At 40.0% G+C, this 22959-nt stretch overlaps 2 protein-coding genes across 2 annotated transcripts in view; one reads left to right on the forward strand and one right to left on the reverse strand.

Annotated features, from left to right (window-relative positions):
- The window catches only part of LOC119504238 (scavenger receptor cysteine-rich type 1 protein M130-like), a 28985-nt gene extending 26025 nt beyond the window's left edge, over nt 1-2960 (reverse strand). Inside the window, exon 1 of the mRNA XM_037796271.1 lies at nt 2776-2960. Within this exon, the coding sequence (XP_037652199.1) occupies nt 2776-2821 (46 nt within the window). The 5' untranslated portion in view covers nt 2822-2960. The remainder of the gene's footprint in view (nt 1-2775) is intronic.
- Nucleotides 2961-4573: 1613 nt separating this feature from the next.
- On the forward strand, nt 4574-21201 carry g2e3 (G2/M-phase specific E3 ubiquitin protein ligase). Its single transcript, XM_037796270.1, is given in 19 exon segments — nt 4574-5036; nt 6937-7014; nt 7550-7647; nt 10688-10789; nt 12358-12482; nt 12597-12765; nt 13930-14036; nt 14117-14233; nt 14624-14748; nt 14861-14954; nt 16367-16537; nt 16650-16804; nt 17034-17218; nt 17305-17477; nt 18101-18140; nt 18782-18953; nt 19571-19682; nt 19684-19732; nt 19735-21201. Coding segments are annotated over 19 exon segments (2262 nt in total). The 5' UTR covers nt 4574-5008; the 3' UTR covers nt 19897-21201.
- Nucleotides 21202-22959: the final 1758 nt, after the last annotated feature.

Here is a 22959-nt window from a genome sequence, read left to right on the forward strand (position 1 = left end):
ATATGTGTCTATGTATATATATGTCTATGTTTATGTGTCTATATATATATATATATATGTATACATATATACATGTGTCTATGGTCTGTCCTGTTTTGGTCCTCAGTGATGAATACGTTGCGTTTCCTGTGGCTGCTTCACAATAAAAGTCCCGCTGTGTTTGTCCAGTTGAGGTGTTTTAATGTGAAGCAGCAGCAGCAGGAAATGTTATCATGTGTTAGTATCATCAGTAGGTTAATGCAGCTCAGATCCGGCTGTAGGAGAGTGAACAGGAGACAGTGAGGCTGATATCAATCAGAGCAGCTTACAAACAGCATCACTGGTTACGTGCTGCATCGTTTCCTCTCAATGTGTCATGAGTCTGAATCTATGACGGACTCAGTCACTAACCATGAAGCCCACTGCCCAGAGAGATCATTACTGAGTACACACTACACTCACTACAGCAATAACAACTGACTGGAAACAGAATCAAACACTTGGTTTGAGTTGGTGAAAATATGAAAGATTATAACCAGGGCTGTCAAAGTTAATGTTTTTAAGCAAATATGTTTTAATGCCATTCATTTCTTTAATGCATTAATTATGCTAAATGCAGTACCGGTGAGGGTTTCTGGATCAATATCTGTCATTGTTTTGTTTTGTTAATTGATTTACAATAATAAATATATACATACATTAAAGCAGCATATTCGTCCACTCCCATGTTGATAAGAGTATTAAATACTGGACTAATCTCCCTTTAAGGTTCATTTTGAATGGATAAAAAAATTGTGATTAATCATGATTAACTATTTTAATCGCCCTAGTATTAATGTATTCATTTTATTAGCATTTCAATTTATTTATTTATTTTTTGCATTTATTTTCTATTCATTTTAAATTAATAAATTAATTTATAAATTATGAAATTGTATTTATTTATTTTCCCTTTGCATTTTCTTCCTTATTTATTTCCCCAAACTTATTTATTTCTGTATTCTTTTCTTTATACATTTCTACTTCATTATGAAAATTAGGACAATTTTATTTATAAATTTAAATAAATACTAGCAGTACGTACTAGTAAGATGTGATTTACAATAATACATATATACATACATTTACATAAAGCATCATATTTGTTAAATTTATTTATTTATTTTTGCATTTATTTTATATTTATTTTATATCAATAAATTAATTTATAAATTATTCAATTGTATTTATTTATTTACCCAAACTTATTTATTGATGTATTCTTTTCTTTATACATTTCTACTTCAATATGAAAATTAGGAAAATATCTGTCATTGTTTTCTGTCGTTTATTGATTTACAATAATAAATATATATATATATATATATATATATATACACATTGTGCATAAAGCAGCATATTCGTCCACTCCCATGTTGATTATTGTTGAGTATTAAATACTGGACTAATCTCCCTTTAAGATTAATTTTGAACGGATATATATAAATGTGTGATTAATCCAGATGAACTATTTTAATTGATTGACAGCTCTAATTGATGGGTGATCAGTGTCAGCCCGCCTGATACGCTGAATATGCAGCTGCGTAGGGCCCCACAAATACTTTTATTCCTTTAAATTAGGGCTGTCAATCAATTAGAATATTAAATCATGATTCATCACAAATTAATCACAAATGATTTATTCGTTCTAAATGAACCTTAAAGGGAGATTAGTCCAGTATTTAATACTCTTATCAACATGGAAGTGGACAAATATGCTGCTTTATGTATGTATCTACATAATTGTCCTAATTTTCATAATTACATAGAAATGTATAAAGAAAAGAATACATCAATAAATATGTTTGGGGAAATAAATAAGGAAGAAAATGCAAAGGGAAAATAAATAAATACAAATTAATAATTTATTAATTTATTTATTAATTTAAAATAAAAATAAAATAAATGCAAAAAATAAATAAATACATTTAAATGTCAATAAAATGAATACATAAATACTAGGGTGATTAAAATAGTTACTCACAAATTAATCACACATTTTTATATATCCGTTCAAAATTAACCTTAACGGGAGATTAGTCCAGTATTTAATCCTCTTATCAACATGGGAGTGGACAAATATGCTGCTTTATTTAAATGTATGTATATATTTATTATTGTAAATCAATTAACAAAACAAATGACAGATATTGTCCAGAATATTGTCCTAATTTTCATAATGCAGTATGTACTAGTAAGACATGATTTCCAATATTCGTCCACTCCCATGTTGATAAGAGTATTAAATACTGGACTAATCTCCCTTTAAGGGACATTTTGAACGGATATATACAAATGTGTGATTAATTTGTGATTAATTTGTGATTAATCCAGATGAGCTATTTTAATTGATTGACAGCTCTAATTGATGGGTGATCAGTGTCAGCCGGCCTGATACGCTGAATATGCAGCTGCGTAGGGCCCCACAAATCCTTTTATTCCTTTAAATTAGGGCTGTCAATCAATTAGAATATTAAATCATGATTCATCACAAATTAATCACAATTTAATCACATGTTTTATTCGTTCAAAATGAACCTTAAAGGGAGATTAGTCCAGTATGTAATACTCTTATCAACATGGGAGTGAACAAATATGCTGCTTTATGCATGTATCTACATAATTGTCCTAATTGTCCTAATTATATGTATGAGGGTTAGAATCCAGCCTTGGTGTGTGTGATCAGGTGGTTCTCTGGTTTAAAGATCAATATAAAGGTGTGAATAAGAACACATGATGTTTAAAGCAGAGTCCTACCTGAGCTCCACAGCAGCAGCAGCAGCAGCACCAACAGGTGATCCATGACGTCCAGGTAGACCGTCTCTCTGCTCTGTGTGTGCTGTCCTCACTGGAAGAGCTGCAGCTTCACTCATCATTTACTTCTCTTTAGTTTGACACATGATATTTATCCTCCTCTGACCTGCGTGTCTGAGGAACTGATGTGTTGATAAGAAGCTGCTGACAGCTCGCTGATTCTAGCACTGTGGTTTCTGTTACCGTGACAACCAGGGCAGGCTGAGATGCTGTCAGATTAATGCTGTCAGTGTTCTTATCGTTTCCAGGTAAAATGAGTCGACCTCAGCAGAGAGTCGTTCAGAGCAGACTGAACTACCGCTGTAACTAACCCTTACACCAATAGTTGATCAAGCTGTGTGTTCTGTTATTCATGGAATCAATCAGTGAGGAAGGGAAACATCAGGAAACAGGGAAACATGTGCAGCACAGTCTGTCACAGTCTAAGGTGACGTCTTTTAAATGTCTCGTTTTGTCTCCGTCCAACTGTCCAAAAGTCTCTTCAGAGCTGTCGGTTCCTGTTGGATCGTCCCTAAAACTTCTAGCTGTGAAATGATGCTGAGATACGACATGGTGCAGGAGGATATTTTAGTGTTTCAGTGCGTCTGAAGCTGAGAATAAAAACTTGATGTTGGTGTGTGTGTGATCACTTTGTTCTCTGATTTAAAGATCAATAGAAATACTATATATATATATATATATACATATATATATATATATATATAATACTTTGAATGTATCTTATATTTTTATATTTTTATTTTCTCATAATAATTATAATAATATATTATATATACAGTATACTACAATAATAATATTATTATTAATAAAAATAATAATAATAATAATAATTATTATTATTATTATGTAGTTAAAGTATATTTGATACAAGGATAGGTTCATTATCAATACTATATCATTACCACAATTTTTTCTATAGTTATTAATTTTTCATGTTATTTTATTTTATTTTTATGGTTTAAAGGGGCTGTTTGTAACTTTTTAAGCGTATAAATGTACCGGGCCGGAACACACGTGCGCTTGCGTGTGGCCAGAGTCTCTGCTCCTCTGCTCCTCTGCTCCTCTGCCTGCCTTCACTCACACACCGCGCTCCTTCTCTCTCTCTCTCTCCACCTCTCACGTGCATGCTGCTCACTCCACACTGCAGAAGAGTTAGTTTAGCTCTGAGAATATCTAGTGAATGTTCAGTGGACGTTTGTGCAGAAATAACTGCTGCAGCTCCTCCAGACCAACAGAGGTTTCCCGTGTCTTGTGAAGTGACGGAGCTCTGCAGAGAGAAACGTTATCGTCTCCGACCAAAACTCCGGCGTCTCCCCCGTTCCCTCCGGCCGCGGTCGGGAGGCTGAGGCGGGAAAAGCCAACACTAGGATCAGCATTGATTCATGGAGAGACCTTGGTCTGGTCAGCTAACATTACTGCCAAGCAGCTGAAATATAGAGTGATATGGTGCTTTTAGCTGACGTGTGTCTCCTCACTGTGTTGAGTGATGCTCCTTCATGTCTATGTAGAGCGACGCTGACTTTAGTTGACTTAACGGCCACAGGTGAAGCTGTTAACAAGCATTTCTGAAAGATACAAACAGTCCCTTTAAATATTTGTTTTAAAAACAAACAAAAAATGTTGATACAAGTTGGAATTAAATTGTAAAATAAGCCTTTCGCTAATAAAAAGAAACCTTAAGAAAAACATAGATATAAACAGAGATAATAATAATAATAATGATAATAATTCACCTGGACGTAGTTTTCCATCCGTCCATAGGGAGGCGCTGTGAGGCAGCAAACCGGATACAAAGCACCGACGAAGAAGAAGAAGAAGAAGAAGAAGCAGCGGAAGCGGAAATGAGTTCTCTTGTTTTGAAAGAGGGAGATTTAACGGTTTGAAGAGAATCAGAGGATTCAGAGGATTCAGAGGATTCAGAGGATTCAGAGGATTCAGAGGATTCAGAGAATCAGAGAATCAGAGGATCAGAGATTCAGAGATTCAGAGGATTCAGAGGATTCAGAGGATTCAGAGAATCAGAGAATCAGAGGATCAGAGATTCAGAGATTCAGAGAATCAGAGAATCAGAGGATCAGAGGATCAGAGGATCAGAGAATCAGAGGATCAGAGGATCAGACAAACACCCAAACTACCTGAATCAACCCTCAGAACGAGGCAGCATGACCTCAACCTGATGTTCTACCGCTCTGAATGGAAAGCAGGTTTCTATCATTCAATATTCCCTCATTAATCTACTGAAGATAAACTCTGACTGTCCCTTTCTAACGTTTGAACCTCAACAGACTCTATTACTCTCTATTACTCTCTATTACTCTCTATTACTCTCTATTACTCTCTATTACTCTATTACTCTCTATTACTCTTTATTACTCTCTATTACTCTCTATTACTCTTTATTACTCTCTATTACTCTCTATTACTCTTTATTACTCTCTATTACTCTCTATTACTCTTTATTACTCTCTATTACTCTTTATTACTCTCTATTACTCTCTATTACTCTTTATTACTCTCTATTACTCTTTATTACTCTCTATTACTCTTTATTACTCTTTATTACTCTCTATTACTCTCTATTACTCTTTATTACTCTCTATTACTCTCTATTACTCTTTATTACTCTTTATTACTCTTTATTACTCTCTATTACTCTTTATTACTCTCTATTACTCTCTATTACTCTTTATTACTCTCTATTACTCTCTATTACTCTTTATTACTCTCTATTACTCTCTATTACTCTTTATTACTCTTTATTACTCTCTATTACTCTCTATTACTCTCTTTTACTCTCTATTACTCTCTTTTACTCTCTATTACTCTTTATTACTCTCTATTACTCTCTATTACTCTTTATTACTCTCTATTACTCTCTATTACTCTTTATTACTCTCTATTACTCTCTATTACTCTTTATTACTCTCTATTACTCTTTATTACTCTTTATTACTCTCTATTACTCTTTATTACTCTCTATTACTCTTTATTACTCTCTATTACTCTCTATTACTCTTTATTACTCTCTATTACTCTTTATTACTCTTTATTACTCTCTATTACTCTTTATTACTCTCTATTACTCTTTATTACTCTCTACTACTCTCTATTACTCTTTAATACTCTCTATTACTCTCTATTACTCTCTATTACTCTTTATTACTCTTTATTACTCTTTATTACTCTTTATGTTCATGTTTGTCTTCATATTCTCACCTTTTATACTCTATTTACTGTTTAAATATATCTATATCTATATGTTTCCTAGCTACTTGTTGAATGTATGTTGTATATATATGAACAGATCAGATCACAGTAAGTTATTAGTTTAGTTTAGTATTCAGTTTATCTGGTAAACAGCTCTGATAATCGATTAATCGATTAGTTTTAGTGAATATTAACTAGTTTATTATTGATGGTTACACTTTGTCTTCTCTGATATTAAACTGAATATATTTAGGTTTAGTTGGGACAAAACAACACTCATCTTTATAAAAGGCTTTTAATTAGAGCTTTATGTTTTTATTCATTTATTTATTTAATCTAAAGATTTGTATTCATCGTCTTTTATTTATGTTTCTACTTCTGCATTGAACTTATTCTGATTTATAATCACAGTTACCAATAAAATTACTTTTCTGTTTTAATGTCTGGGAAGCACTTTGTAAACTTGCCTTTAAGAAGTGCAACATAAATAAAGTTTATTATTATTATTATTATTATTATTATTATTATTATTATTTAAAGACCTCACCTTGGACTTTGGGAGATTGTGATGAAGCATTTTTACAATTTTCTGACATTTTATAGATCAAATGATTAAATTTACGGCTTAATCGATGATGAAAATACTTCTCTGCGTGTGAGATTTTAACGTTATGACATCATCTGTTAGAATCATCTTCTAGATTATATATATATATACTTTCCACCCAGAGTTTGAACAAAGTGTGGAGACACAGGATGAATTTGTAACGGTGGAGCCAGCAGGGTTTCTTCGCTTTTTAGTTTTTGTGGTGATGAATCTGTTATCTGTTGTGATAGAAAGCTCCAGTAGGTTTGACCTCTGACCTCTCGACGGTTTGTCTGTCTGTGTCCCTGCAGGGTCGCTTCACACCAACATGAAGAAGAAGAAGGCGAGGGTGTCGCAGGTCGCCGACGTCGGCAGCAACCCGGAGGAGTGTGAGTGATCCCCACAGCTGCCTGCACCTGACTGATTTTCAACATGATCACTATGATATCAGTTTCCTCTCAGCACCGTGGGATTCATTATTAATTCATTAGTCAACAGAGAGAGACAAATGTTCTTTTGATCCCGCTAGTGTTTGTGACGACGAGAGATGTAGTTCACTGAGCGGTTTCACACTAATCTACATGATACTATGACAAACTGAGACTTTCTGGACTTGATAAATTATCTTTTAAATTGACAAACATCAGATGTGTGATTTATGACGCAATTTAAAACAATTATTTGTCTCTCTTCGTTGAGTACCGGACATATTTTTTCCTGACATAAGGTCCCGTGGTGGTCACAGGAAGGGGCAGGGCTTCACTTCACAGAACATGTATTGAGACGAACATTACCAACCCTGGCTTTAACACATAACAGTGTGTTTGATTATACAGCTCGGCTCTCCCAGATGTTTCCTTTCAGAACATTAGCTTTAATTATTGACAGTTGCAGTTTGATGAATGTGATTGTGTGTCGGTGCAGGCTGTGCTCTCTGCAGGCGCAGTGACGATGACCCGGCCATGTTTGGGGAAAAAGTCACACTCAAAGAGCACAAACTCTCTGTGCACTACTTCTGTCTGGTAAGTGTGTGTCTGTCTGTCTGTCTGTCTGTCTGTCTGTCTGTCTGTCTGTCTGTCTCTCTCTCTCTCTCTCTCTCTCTATGTCTCTCTCTCTCTCTCTGTCTCTCTCTGTCTGTCTGTGTGTTCTCGTAGGTCGGTACTCTATCAATTATAATCCATCACATATCAGTAGATGTCTCATAGAAGTGGTGAACATCATCTGAAAGCTGGAGCCTGAAGATTAATTTGAGAAGCAGCTCAGCACTGAGGGTCAAGTTGTTCTAGTCATTAATCAGAAATAAACCTGAATTAATTAATTATCTAAAATAAATAGTGTATAAGGGTTTAGAACATGATGATAGAAGTTTATGATGGTCTTCCCCGTTATGTCTCATAAGTTGTTGCAGCAGTTTTTGGGGTTGATACCTTTTGTTACACAGATTTGGTGCTAATATAACGAGAATAAAGTCATCATATAACGAGAATAAAGTCATAATATAACGAGAATAAAGTCATAATATAACGAGAATAAAGTCATAATATAACGAGAATAAAGTCATAATATAACGACAATAAAGTCATAATATAACGAGAATAAAGTCATAATATAACGAGAATAAAGTCATAATATAACGACAATAAAGTCATAATATAACGAGAATAAAGTCATAATATAACGAGAATAAAGTCATCATATAACGAGAATAAAGTCATAATATAACGAGAATAAAGTCATAATATAACGAGAATAAAGTCATCATATAACGAGAATAAAGTCATAATATAACGAGAATAAAGTCATAATATAACAAGAATAAAGTCATAATATAACGACAATAAAGTCATAATATAACGACAATAAAGTCATAATATAACGAGAATAAAGTCATAATATAACGAGAATAAAGTCATCATATAACGAGAATAAAATCATAATATAACAAGAATAAAGTCATAATATAACGAGAATAAAGTCATAATATAACGAGAATAAAGTCATAATATAACGAGAATAAAGTCATAATATAACGAGAATAAAGTCATAATATAACGAGAATAAAGTCATCATATAACGAGAATAAAGTCATAATATAACGAGAATAAAGTCATCATATAACGAGAATAAAGTCATAATATAACGAGAATAAAGTCATAATATAACGAGAATAAAGTCATAATATAACGAGAATAAAGTCATAATATAACGAGAATAAAGTCATAATATAACGAGAATAAAGTCATCATATAACGAGAATAAAATCATAATATAACGAGAATAAAGTCATAATATAACGAGAATAAAGTCATAATATAACAAGAATAAAGTCATAATATAACGAGAATAAAGTCATAATATAACGAGAATAAAGTCATAATATAACGAGAATAAAGTCATCATATAACGAGAATAAAGTCATCATATAACGAGAATAAAGTCATCATATAACGAGAATAAAGTCATAATATAACGAGAATAAAGTCATCATATAACGAGAATAAAGTCATCATATAACGAGAATAAAGTCATCATATAACGAGAATAAAGTCATAATATAACGAGAATAAAGTCATAATATAACGAGAATAAAGTCATAATATAACGAGAATAAAGTCATAATATAACGAGAATAAAGTCATCATATAACGAGAATAAAGTCATAATATAACGAGAATAAAGTCATCATATAACGAGAATAAAGTCATAATATAACGAGAATAAAGTCATCATATAACGAGAATAAAGTCATAATATAACGAGAATAAAGTCATCATATAACGAGAATAAAGTCATAATATAACGAGAATAAAGTCATCATATAACGAGAATAAAGTCATAATATAACGAGAATAAAGTCATAATATAACGAGAATAAAGTCATCATATAACGAGAATAAAGTCATAATATAACGAGAATAAAGTCATAATATAACGAGAATAAAGTCATAATATAACGAGAATAAAGTCATCATATAACGAGAATAAAGTCATAATATAACGAGAATAAAGTCATCATATAACGAGAATAAAGTCATAATATAACGAGAATAAAGTCATAATATAACGAGAATAAAGTCATAATATAACGAGAATAAAGTCATCATATAACGAGAATAAAGTCATAATATAACGAGAATAAAGTCATCATATAACGAGAATAAAGTCATAATATAACGAGAATAAAGTCATAATATAACGAGAATAAAGTCATCATATAACGAGAATAAAGTCATAATATAACGAGAATAAAGTCATAATATAACGAGAATAAAGTCATAATATAACGAGAATAAAGTCATAATATAACGAGAATAAAGTCATAATATTTCAAGAAAAAAAGAAAATAACACATAAAATGACTACTTTATAATATTATGACTTAATTCTCTAAATCTCAGATGTATTTTTTTCCTCAATGTGGCCCTGATACTTCGTCGTACCATAGTACCATAGTACCATAGTACCATAGACCTCCACAGGGAGCCACTGGAGAGGAGCTAAAGAGACGCAGGATGCTGACCCCTGACCTAGAGGTCATCACAGGTCATTTTGTACAGTGAGGTCCCGTTTCATGTCTCCTATGGGGACTAACATCATCACACATGAATACAGTTGGGCTCATTGGATCCACCAAAGTCTCAGCTCTACAGTGAGACCCAGTTGATGTGATTCAAGACTGTTTAGGGAGCCCAGTGTGCAGTAATATTCAGATACACCATTTTAGAATAGGAGACAATAATCACATTTATACTGCATGTGATTATCATAAAGTGGGCATGTCTGTAAAGGGGAGACTCGTGGGTACCCTGAGAACCCATTTACATTCACACATCTGGAGGTCAGAGGTCAAGGGACCCTTTTGAAAATGGAAATGACAGTTTTTCCTCGCTAAAAGGTAGTGTGAGTTTGGAGTGTTATTTAACCTCCTTCCCCGTATGATGTCTGTAGCTTCACTCCAGCTCTAACACTGACAGTAAAGGTCCTGCAGGTTGTGATGGAGGTCTTGTTGGTTGTCCGGAGGTGTGATACTGTGTTCTCATCAGTACGCGTGTTGTGTCTCAGCTGACGTCTTGTGGCGTTTACCAGCGAGGAGAGGAGGGCGAGGGCGTCTTCGGTTTCCTGGTGGACGACATCAAACAGGAGATCCGCCGCTCGGCTCGACTGGTGAGAGATTAAAAGAGATCTTTTATCTTACTTCTTCTTCTTCTTGTGTTTACCTACAGCGTGTTGACCTACAGCGTGTTTACCTACAGCGTGTTTACCTACAGCGTGTTGACCTACAGCGTGTTTACCTACAGTGTGTTTACCTACAGCGTGTTTACCTACAGCGTGTTGACCTACAGCGTGTTGACCTACAGCGTGTTTACCTACAGCGTGTTGACCTACAGCGTGTTTACCTACAGCGTGTTTACCTACAGCGTGTTTACCTACAGTGTGTTTACCTACAGCGTGTTGACCTACAGCGTGTTGACCTACAGCGTGTTTACCTACAGCGTGTTGACCTACAGCGTGTTTACCTACAGCGTGTTTACCTACAGCGTGTTGACCTACAGCGTGTTTACCTACAGTGTGTTTACCTACAGCGTGTTGACCTGCAGCGTGTTTACCTGCAGCGTGTTTACCTGCAGCGTGTTGACCTACAGCGTGTTTACCTACAGCGTGTTGACCTACAGCGTGTTTACCTGCAGCGTGTTGACCTACAGCGTGTTGACCTACAGCGTGTTGACCTACAGCGTGTTTACCTACAGCGTGTTGACCTACAGCGTGTTGACCTACAGCGTGTTTACCTACAGCGTGTTTACCTACAGCGTGTTGACCTACAGCGTGTTGACCTACAGCGTGTTGACCTGCAGCGTTTACCTACAGCATGTTGACCTACAGTGTGTTTACCTACAGCGTGTTGACCTACAGCGTGTTTACCTGCAGCGTGTTTACCTACAGCGTGTTGACCCTCAGCGTGTTTACCTGCAGCGTGTTTACCTACCGCGTGTTCACCGTGTGTTTACCGCGTGTTCAAAGCGTGTTTACTGCGTGTTCAAAGCGTGTTTACCGTGTGTTAACCGTGTGTTTACCGTGTGTTTACCGTGTGTTTACCGTGTGTTAACCGTGTGTTTACCGTGTGTTTACCGTGTGTTAACCGTGTGTTTCCCGTGTGTTTACCGTGTGTTTACCGTGTGTTTACCGTGTGTTAACCGTGTGTTTACCGTGTGTTTACCGTGTGTTTACCGTGTGTTAACCGTGTGTTTACCGTGTGTTTACCGTGTGTTTCCCGTGTGTTAACCGTGTGTTTACCGTGTGTTTACCGTGTGTTAACCGTGTGTTTACCGTGTGTTTACCGTGTGTTTACCGTATGTTTACCGTGTGTTTACCGTGTGTTTACCGTGTGTTTACCGTATGTTTACCGTGTGTTTACCGTGTGTTTACCGTGTGTTTCCCGTGTGTTTACCGTGTGTTTACCGTGTGTTTCCCGTGTGTTTACCGTGTGTTTACCGTGTGTTTCCCGTGTGTTTACCGTATGTTTACCGTGTGTTTCCCGTGTGTTTACCGTATGTTTACCGTGTGTTTACCGTATGTTTACCGTGTGTTTCCCGTGTGTTTACCGTGTGTTTCCCGTATGTTTACCGTATGTTTACCGTGTGTTTCCCGTGTGTTTACCGTGTGTTTCCCGTGTGTTTCCCGTGTGTTTACTGTGTGTGTGTGTGTGTGTGTGTGTGTGTGTGTGTGTGTGTCAGATGTGTAGCTGCTGTAAGAAGAAGGGAGCGTGTGTCGGCTGTAACGTCAGAAGCTGCAGGAGGATGGTCCACTTCCCTTGCGGCAGGAAATACAAGTTCCTCTCTCAGTTTTCGGGCCTCTTCCCGTGAGTGAACACGTCACACACGTTGATCTCATTATCGCTATCGCCCGCTGAGTCGATGACCTCCGACCTCCCTGATCAAAGGTTCACCTGGTCTACCTGTCTGTCTGTGTCCAGGTCCTACTGTCTGGACCACAGTCCCACTCAGTCTCTGTGTGTGGGTTTAGACCTCAGTCTGCCTCAGTCCTGCTCCGTCTGTTTGGACTCCATCGATCCCGTCCTGAGCTACTCCGTCCTCAAATGTCCGTCCTGCCACGCCAGCTGGTTCCACAGAGACTGTGTGCAGGTAGCTTGTTCTATTTATTTTATTATCTCCGCCGGGGTCCCCCATCTGATAGGAGTCTGTCCCAGGGTCCCCCATCTGATAGGAGTCTGTCCCAGGGTCCCCCATCTGATAGGAGTCCGTCCCAGGGTCCCCCATCTGATAGGAGTCCGTCCCAGGGTCCCCCATCTGATAGGAGTCTGTCCCAGGGTCCCCCATCTGATAGGAGTCTGTCCCAGGGCCCCCCATCTGATAGGAGTCCGTCCCAGGGTCCCCCATCTGATAGGAGTCTGTCCCAGGGTCCCCCATCTGATAGGAGTCTGTCCCAGGGTCCCCCATCTGATAGGAGTCTGTCCCAGGGTCCCCCGTCTGATAGGAGTCTGTCCCAGGGTCCCCCGTCTGATAGGAGTCTGTCCCAGGGCCCCTCATCTGATAGGAGTCCGTCCCAGGGTCCCCCATCTGATAGGAGTCTGTCCCAGGGCCCCTCATCTGATAGGAGTCCGTCCCAGGGTCCCCCATCTGATAGGAGTCCGTCCCAGGGTGCCCCATCTGATAGGAGTCCGTCCCAGGGTGCCCCATCTGATAGGAGTCTGTCCCAGGGTCCCCCATCTGATAGGAGTCTGTCCCAGGGTCCCCCATCTGATAGGAGTCTGTCCCAGGGTCCCCCATCTGATAGGAGTCTGTCCCAGGGTCCCCCATCTGATAGGAGTCTGTCCCAGGGTCCCCCGTCTGATAGGAGTCTGTCCCAGGGCCCCTCATCTGATAGGAGTCCGTCCCAGGGTCCCCCATCTGATAGGAGTCTGTCCCAGGGCCCCTCATCTGATAGGAGTCTGTCCCAGGGTCCCTCATCTGATAGGAGTCCGTCCCAGGGTCCCCCATCTGATAGGAGTCTGTCCCAGGGCCCCTCATCTGATAGGAGTCCGTCCCAGGGTCCCCCATCTGATAGGAGTCTGTCCCAGGGCCCCTCATCTGATAGGAGTCCGTCCCAGGGCCCCTCATCTGATAGGAGTCTGTCCCAGGGCCCCTCATCTGATAGGAGTCCGTCCCAGGGTCCCCCATCTGATAGGAGTCTGTCCCAGGGCCCCTCATCTGATAGGAGTCCGTCCCAGGGCCCCTCATCTGATAGGAGTCTGTCCCAGGGTCCCCCATCTGATAGGATTTTGTTGTGTGTCTGTGTTTGTGTGTCAGCGTCAGGCCCACAGCGCCGGCCTCTTCTTCTTCAGATGTACTCTGTGTAACAACAAGGAGAGCTTCCAGGAGGAGATGCTGAAGATGGGGATCTACATCCCAGAGAGGTAACGTCATCACCATGAACAAGGGATTGTGGGTAGAGTGAAACAGGAGTCTGAATGCACCGTGTGTTCCCGTTCCACAGAGATGCCTCGTGGGAGTTGGAGGCAAACGCGTATTCGGAGCTGCTGGAGGTTTACACGCGCTGCGACGCCCTCGCCTGCCTCTGCAACGACGGAAGGACGCACGCCGCCAAGAGCGGGTATTTATGTTCTGACGTCACTGTTAGAGTTTGACCATGTCGGTGCAGATAAACTACACGGTGAAACTGTCAGCTTTAGTGGTTCAGACAAAGAAAACAGAAAGAGACGAAACTCTGGGGCTTTTTTTGACAACGTCTGCTGCCACCATTTTGGACTGAAAACACTTTTTTATTGATCAACACAGGACATTTCAGTAGAATATAGATCATGTAGTTTTACCTTTGTACGTCTCTTTGTAGGCGGACGTTTTACTGGCGTCCGGTAGTCGCTTTCAGTCCAAAATGGCGGTCCAACTATTGACTTTCACTTCTTATGGATAGACGTTCAGTCCCACCTCGTAGAGCAGCACACACACTGAGCGACCATGTTGTCGTTGTTGTTTGTTCCAGCTGGTTTGAGGTGATTCGCTGCCGGCTGTGTGGCTCCAGAGGGACTCACAGGAAGTGTTCGGGGCTGAAGTTGGACACCAGAGACTGGGCGTGCAGCGACTGCACGCAGGCTACTGACGGGAGAGGTCTGAGTCTCTCCGCTTAGGGGCTGAAAGTCTGAAACACATTTACAACTATTGTTCATTTTGTTGTTGATATTGTTGTAATTATGTTTATTTATGTGCTCGTCTTCTCCAGCCTCCCTGGTTGCGTCTCCTCAAGGAGGTCAGAGGAGGAGTCTGCTGTCCAAACGCCACCTGTCCCCCATCCACTCCTCCATCAGCTGTAAGAGGTACGCAAACCTAACACACCTCTCCTCCATCAGCTGTAAGAGGTACGCAAACCTAACACACCTCTCCTCTATCAGCTGTAAGAGGCACGCAAACCTAACACACCTCTCCTCTATCAGCTGTAAGAGGTACGCAAACCTAACACACCTCTCCTCCATCAGCTGTAAGAGGTACGCAAACCTAACGCACCTCTCCTCTATCAGCTGTAAGAGGTACGCAAACCTAACACACCTCTCCTCCATCAGCTGTAAGAGGTACGCAAACCTAACACACCTCTCCTCCATCAGCTGTAAGAGGTACGCAAACCTAACACACCTCTCCTCCATCAGCTGTAAGAGGTACGCAAACCTAACACACCTCTCCTCTATCAGCTGTAAGAGGTACGCAAACCTAACACACCTCTCCTCTATCAGCTGTAAGAGGTACGCAAACCTAACACACCTCTCCTCTATCAGCTGTAAGAGGCACACAAACCCAACGCACCTCTCCTCCATCAGCTGTAAGAGGTACGCAAACCTAACGCACCTCTCCTCCATCAGCTGTAAGAGGTACACAAACCCAACGCACCTCTCCTCCATCAGCTGTAAGAGGTACACAAACCCAACGCACCTCCCCTCCATCAGCTGTACGCAAACCTAACGCACCTCCCCTCCATCAGCTGTACACAAACCCAACGAACCTCTCCTCCATCAGCTGTACACAAACCCAACGAACCTCTCCTCCATCAGCTGTACATAAACCCAACGCACCTCTCCTCCATCAGCTGTACACAAACCTAACGCACCTCTCCTCCATCAGCTGTACACAAATCTAACACACCTCTCCTCCATCAGCTGTGAGAGGTACACAAACCCAACGCACCTCTCCTCCATCAGCTATAAGAGGTACACAAACCTAACGCACCTCTCCTCCATCAGCTGTACACAAACCTAACACACCTCTCCTCCATCAGCTGTAAGAGGTACACAAACCCAACGCACCTCTCCTCCATCAGCTATAAGAGGTACACAAACCTAACGCACCTCTCCTCCATCAGCTGTACATAAACCCAACGCACCTCTCCTCCATCAGCTGTACACAAACCTAACGCACCTCTCCTCCATCAGCTGTACACAAATCTAACACACCTCTCCTCCATCAGCTGTGAGAGGTACACAAACCCAACGCACCTCTCCTCCATCAGCTATAAGAGGTACACAAACCTAACGCACCTCTCCTCCATCAGCTGTACACAAACCTAACACACCTCTCCTCCATCAGCTGTAAGAGGTACACAAACCCAACGCACCTCTCCTCCATCAGCTGTACACAAACCTAACACACCTCTCCTCCATCAGCTGTAAGAGGTACACAAACCTAACGCACCTCTATAACGTAGAGAAAAACCTGAATGAAGCCTCTCCGTGTGTCTCAGACCGTCGCTCCCTGTTGGATCTGGATCACCTGAGGGGATCCTGCAGGCGTTGGGCCCTAAGCTCCGCCCGCTCAGCGTGCAGGTGGAGGTGGACGGGGATCAGGCTCTGTCTGCAGGGGTGGAGCTAGTGAGGAGGGCCGACTTCGACCCCACACACACTGTGTCCGTCAGGTGAGACGGCGGTGAACTCATCTCCTATTTTCATTTAATTGTTGGTCAAATCAACTAATTTAGTTTTATGAAACGTTTATTCATTCGTCCTCTTCTCCACATCTCCGTCCAGGTTCAGAGACGACCAGCAGACTGCATTTCCCAGCAGCCTCCAGGACAGCGACACAGCCAGGCAGTACTTCCTGAAGCTGCTGGTGCAGCAGATCCAGGACTCTGTGGTGTTTGAGGGTCCCGACGGATCCAAAAACCTGGCGCTGGACTGCCGGGGTCTGGATCATTATTTACTTCTTTATTAGCTTTGAGGTCTGGGATCAGCTGTTATACTGATGTTCCTCTTCTGTCCTTCAATACCAACTGGTCTAATACTAACTGGTCTATTGGAACATATCTGAAATATGTCAGAAAAAAAATGTCTGTAAAAATGTGAAAACTAAACAAAATATCATGTTTTAGTAAAGAGGACTTTCAACAAGCTAAAAGCTCTGTTTGTCTGCAGCTCTGCGGGAGGACCTGTACTTTGACGTCGGCTGCCTGCTGGCGCTCTCTCTGGTTCACGGCGGTCCTCCTGTCAGCTTCTTCTCTCGCGCTCTCTACCAATGTCTGTTCAACTACCCGCCCAACCGGCCGCTCGCCGTCACACACATGACCCCCGACACACACTTCACCCGCCGGGTCAGCAGGGTGAGTACCAGACCTCGCTGGTAAGCTTTGTTTCATTACAGATGTTTTTACAGTCGAAGGTCGAATCACTGATTGGCTGATTTCAGATCGCAGAGGCGGAGTCTTTAGACGACCTGAAAGAAGTCATGGCGGCGAGTTGGGAGTACCTGGAGTTAGCCGGCTGTAACCGACCAATCGGCAGCCTGGAGGAGAGAGAGGCTCTGGTGGAGGATCTGGTCAGCTTCACTATGATCAGCAGGATGCAGCTGCCACTGCAGAGGTAGAGACACGGTTCAATGGGTTTCTTCATGCTTTAAAGGGGAGAGGGCGGGGGGGGCATTGTTTTAAAACCAAGATGGTGACGGCCAACAAACCAAGATGGTGAAGACCAAAGACCAAGATGGTGAAGACCAAAGACCAAGATGGTGAAGACCAAAGACCAAGATGGTGAAGACCAAAAACCAAGATGGTGAAGACCAAAGACCAAGATGGTGAAGACCAAAGACCAAGATGGTGAAGACCAAAGACCAAGATGGTGAAGACCAAAGACCAAGATGGTGAAGACCAAAGACCAAGATGGTGAAGACCAAAAACCAAGATGGTGAAGACCAAAGACCAAGATGGTGAAGACCAAAGACCAAGATGGTGAAGACCAAAGACCAAGATGGTGATGGCTAAATGAAGGAGTCCAGGAGGATCCTGATCAGATGTTGAACCACCTCAACCAGCTCCTTTTGACTCCGAGCTCCCTCCGGATGTCTGAGCTCACGATTAGTATCCGATTGATTGTGCTGTCCTCTCCGATCGATAAGTTGAATGTACTTTGACACAAAGAGTTCCGAGGAGCTGAACCAGCTGCAGAGCTTCACTCTGATGACTCTGTGAACTGTTGTTGTCCTGCAGGTTTCGGGAGGGTCTGCAGACTTTGGGTGTCTTTGATCAGGTGAGTTACAGTTTGCTTTTTGTCCTTGTTTTAACCCTCTGGAGTCCACATATACGTTGACTTTCTATGCATCCTTTTAGTCTTTGTTTAGCACATCTTAACCTCCCGTTAACCCACATGCATCAGGACGGAGTGTTAGGGCCACACAGGGAAAAATAATGATCTGAGATTTCAAGAATAAAGTCATAATATTCCGAGAATAAAGTCATACATTTATTCTCATTAAATTACAACTTTTATTCTCGTAATATTACGACTTTATTCTTAAAATCTCCGATTTAATTTTTCCCTCAATGAGGCCCTAAAACGTGAGATATAAAGGAATGCATGGCTGTCATTTTATTTATTTTATTTTAACGATTTTTCCCCATAAAAAAAACAAACTACGATCAGAAATACGTAATATGTTATCCTCCATTCATTTATCCACGTTATTATTAATGAGTTAATGAATGGAGATTTGAAGTAAAGAACCTCCAGGAACCTTAAAGCTGTACAGATGTTTAGTGATGATCACTCTGAGTGTTATTAGAGAACACTTGTAGTTTGTTAGAGATGTTGTTAGCTCTTTATACGGCAGAGGGATGTAAGGTGTTCCATCGGCGTGAGACGGGCTCCAACCTCCCTGTGATGTGATCCAGGTGCAGCTCTTCCCGTCGGTGTTCTGCAGCGTTTTCTGCGAGGCGGCGGAGCGGCCGACGGCTCAGACGGTCGGCCAGATGTTCGCCGTCGGCTTCTCGCAGCAGGAGGAGAGGCTGAGCAGGGAGACGCCCGTCGCCTCCTTCTGGAGACGCTTCCTGTCGGAGTGTGAAGGTACGAGAGCTTCATCCCGACCTCACTGAGTCACAGAAACATCCACAACACCTCTGAGAATTACAGTTCAGTTCAAAGGGTTTAAAGGCTTCTTATATATTTATCTCCTCTCTTCTTTCCTTTCCTCTCTTTTTTCCTTTCCTCTCCTCTCCTCTCTTCTTTCCTTTCCTCTCTTTTTTCCTTTCCTCTCCTCTCCTCTCCTCTCCTGTCTTGTTTCCTCTCCTCTCCTCTCCTTTCCTCTCCTCTCTTCTCCTATCTTCTTTCCTCCTCTCCTCTCTTGTTTCCTCTCCTCTCCTCTCCTCTCCTCTCTCGTTTCCTCCTCTCTTGTTTCCTTTCCTCTTGTTACCTCATCTCTCCTCTGTTGTTTCCTCTCCTCTCCTCTCCTCTCCTCCTCTCTTCTCTCGTTTCCTCCTCTCTTGTTTCCTTTCCTCTTGTTACCTCATCTCTCCTCTGTTGTTTCCTCTCCTCTCCTCTCCTCCTCTCTTCTCTCGTTTCCTCCTCTCTTGTTTCCTCTCCTCTCCTCTCCTCTCCTCTCCTCCTCTCCTCTGCTATCTCCTCTCCTCTCCTCTCCTCTCCTCTCCTCTGCTATCTCCTCTCCTCTCCTCTCCTCTCCTCAGATGGGAGGAGCTCTATCTCCCTGCAGGACCTCCTTCGTTTCTCCACAGGAGCTGAGGAGCTCCCAGCAGCCGGCCTCCTCCCGTCTCCCTCCATCTCCTTCCTCCACCCCGTGGACGGAGGAAGAGGAAGAGGAGGAGGAAGCGGAGGAGAGAGGGAGAGAGTCCGAACGAGGAGGGAGGTGTTGAGGGACGAGTGTCTCTTCCCTCAGAGCGAGCCCGGCTCCAGACGCCTCCTCCTGCCCGTCTCCTCCTCATACCAGGCCTTCAAGAGCTCCATGGAGCAGGCCATCAGCCACCATGTGCACCTCCTCCCCTCACAGAGCTAGAGGAGGAGGAGGAGGAGGAGGAGGTGTTCATCAGTCCATCATCTACAGTTTAAAGTGATTCTTTCTCTCTGATGAAGCTGATCAGTGAAATGTTTTCCAAAGCAGCGACATAAAACTCAACTGCAGGAAACTTAAATTTGCCTTTTTGAAATCTTCTTTTCCTCTTAAACATCCAGCTGTGATGTGATGTAATGAAATTATTTCACATCCTCTATGTTCTCTACTTTAAAACACGATGTAAGAGCTGCTTTAAGGCCGTCACATTTTTGTTGTATATAGTTTGATTTTTTTTAACTTTTAATGTTCTTGAGGAGGTTTGTCTCCTGATTGGCCCAAATGCATCATGTGATCGATTTCCCGTCTTATGAAATGTGTTCAAAAATGTTTTGTCAAAGCAATGTTAAATTCATAAAAAAAATCTAATGTTAAAATCACAGGAACCAACCCCAGAATCTATACAAAAAAACTACCTTCATTTTCAACAACTTTTTAACTGATTATCAGCTCAGCTTTCAGGATCATGCCACCTTAAAATTATCCATTTCTGTAAAATTAAATAAAGCACCGTTTAAGATATTACGGCGGAGTATCAGGGCCACATTGATGGAAAAATATGAATCTGAGATTTCAAGAATAAAGTCATAATATTACGAGAATAAAGTCATAAGTTTAAGATTGACTATTGGCTGATTGGCCCAAATGCATCATGTGATCGATTTCCCGTCTTATGAAATGTGTTCAAAAATGTTTTGTCAATGCAAAGTTAAGTTAACCTCATAATTTGTACCAAAAACTACCTTCATTTTCAACAGTCTTTTTAACTGATTATCAGCTCAGCTTTCGGGGTCACGCTACCTCAAAATCATCCAGAGTATTTTCATCGTAGTAAAATTAAATCAGACATCTTTTAAGATGTAAGTGAACGCATGGACGGCGTTTTATTTGTTCTTTTTTTTTTACAATTGCTCCCCTTAAAAAAAAAAAAAGAAAACTGTAGAAAATCCATCAGAAATAGGTAATATATTACGATCCGTTAATTATAACCTTAAAAGAATGATGTCATTATTAATGAGTAGATTAATGGAGATTTTGAAGTAAAGGTGAGGCGAGGCAGGATCAGTTCTAATTTGATTACTTTAATATCACAGTTATTATACTTTCTATCTCTTCAGATTATCAGTTGGTGGATTTCTGTCATTTATTTTTCTGTCCTTTTCTTTAACTTTCTTTATTTATCTGCTTGTTGCATGTTTTCTTTGTTCTTGTGGATCATAAATGCAGAAAGAAACTGTCTTGTTGTCCTGATTTCTGAAACTTGAGTTATAATAATAATAATAATAATAAACTTTATTTATACAGCACTTCAGAACAAAGGTACAAATGGTTGAACCAGGATTAAAACTTTTCAGACCGTTAAATAAAATGGAATAAAATACCCAACATGAATATGAGATATAGACATTAATAATATTAATAAAGAGGGAAGAGAAGTTATTTTAAAAAATATTATAATTTATAGATTTTTTTTATTTTATTGGAATGTTATTGATGCATTTACTCAAGCAGCATTTTAATGTTGTAAAGGTGTGACTAATTTTTACTACTTAATATACTGTTATGAATGTAATCATTTTTAAACTGATCATATGTTTTATGTGCAATATTTACCTCTGAAATGTAGTCGAGTAGAAGTATAAATAAAATGGATATATTTATTTATTTAACCTGGAAAGACCATTGAGGAGGTTTCCTCATTTGGAATGGTGTTGACATACTCAATACTCAAATAGAATAGAAAGCTTTATTGTCATCGTATTAAATACAACGAAATTCAGAGTCCACTTCTGGTCAGTGCTTTAAAACAAATACTTGACAAGACGAGGCAGATAAAACATATAACAGGTAAAACACACATAGTTATAAAGTAAATCAAACAGGTAAAGTAGATGTAATAAATAGATTGTAACAGAAGTGTTACACTAGAAGTATAAAATATAAAATAGATGTAATGTAAACAGGTAATTGCACTTGTAAAATAGGAGGTAGGGTAGATGTAATAAATACAATTTAAACAAAGTTGCACTTGAGGTGTATAAAATACTCATGTATTTTATTTTTTAATAGAAGTAGCAGAGTGAGACCTCTTTAATTTTTACCTCCTAGCTGGTCTCTGGAAACAGCGGCAAAAATGAAAGAGGTCTCACTCTGCCGCTGTTTTCAGAGACCAACAAGGAGGTAAAAATTAAAGAGGTCTCACTGTTACTTCTATTAAAAAATAAAATACATGAGTATACACCTCAAGTGCAACTTTGTTTAAATTGTATTTATTACATCTACCCTACCTCCTATTTTACAAGTGCAATTACCTCTGTTACAATCTATTTATTACATCTACTTTACCTGTTTGATTTACTTTATAACTGTGTGTGTTTTACCTGTTATATGTTTTATCTGCCTCGTCTTGTCACGTATCTGTTTTAAAGCACTGACCAGAAGTGGACTCTGTGAATCTCGTTGTATTTAATACAATGACAATAAAGCTTTCTATTCTATTCTATTTGAGTATTGAGTATCTCAAAACCATTCCAAATGAGGAAACCTCCTCAATGGTCTTTCCATGTTAAATAAATAAATATATCCATTTTATTTATACTTCTACTCGACTACATTTCAGAGGTAAATATTGCACATAAAACATATGATCAGTGGTTCGGAAAAGGGTTCATTGCTCGAGGCTTCATGTGCAGGAAACCACCTGGTGGTCAAAGAGTGTAAAACAGGCAGATATGATCTGAACCATGTGATCAGATAAGATCAGATATTCCTTTATTAGTCCTGCAGTGGGGACATGTGCAGTGTACAGCAGCAAAGGGGATAGTGCAGAAAACAAGAAGCATCAGCTAACACAGTAAAAAAGAGCTAAACAAAGTGTAACAAAATATGAACCAAGTATAAAGATAGGAAGTATAAAAATAGGAGCATTATATACAGTATTGATAATAAACAGACTATTAACAACATTGCACGAGTGGAAAATGATATTGCACAGTGAGAATTAAATGA

Source organism: Sebastes umbrosus, chromosome 16, assembly GCF_015220745.1.
Source record: "Sebastes umbrosus isolate fSebUmb1 chromosome 16, fSebUmb1.pri, whole genome shotgun sequence".
NCBI classification, from domain to species: Eukaryota; Metazoa; Chordata; class Actinopteri; order Perciformes; family Sebastidae; genus Sebastes; species Sebastes umbrosus.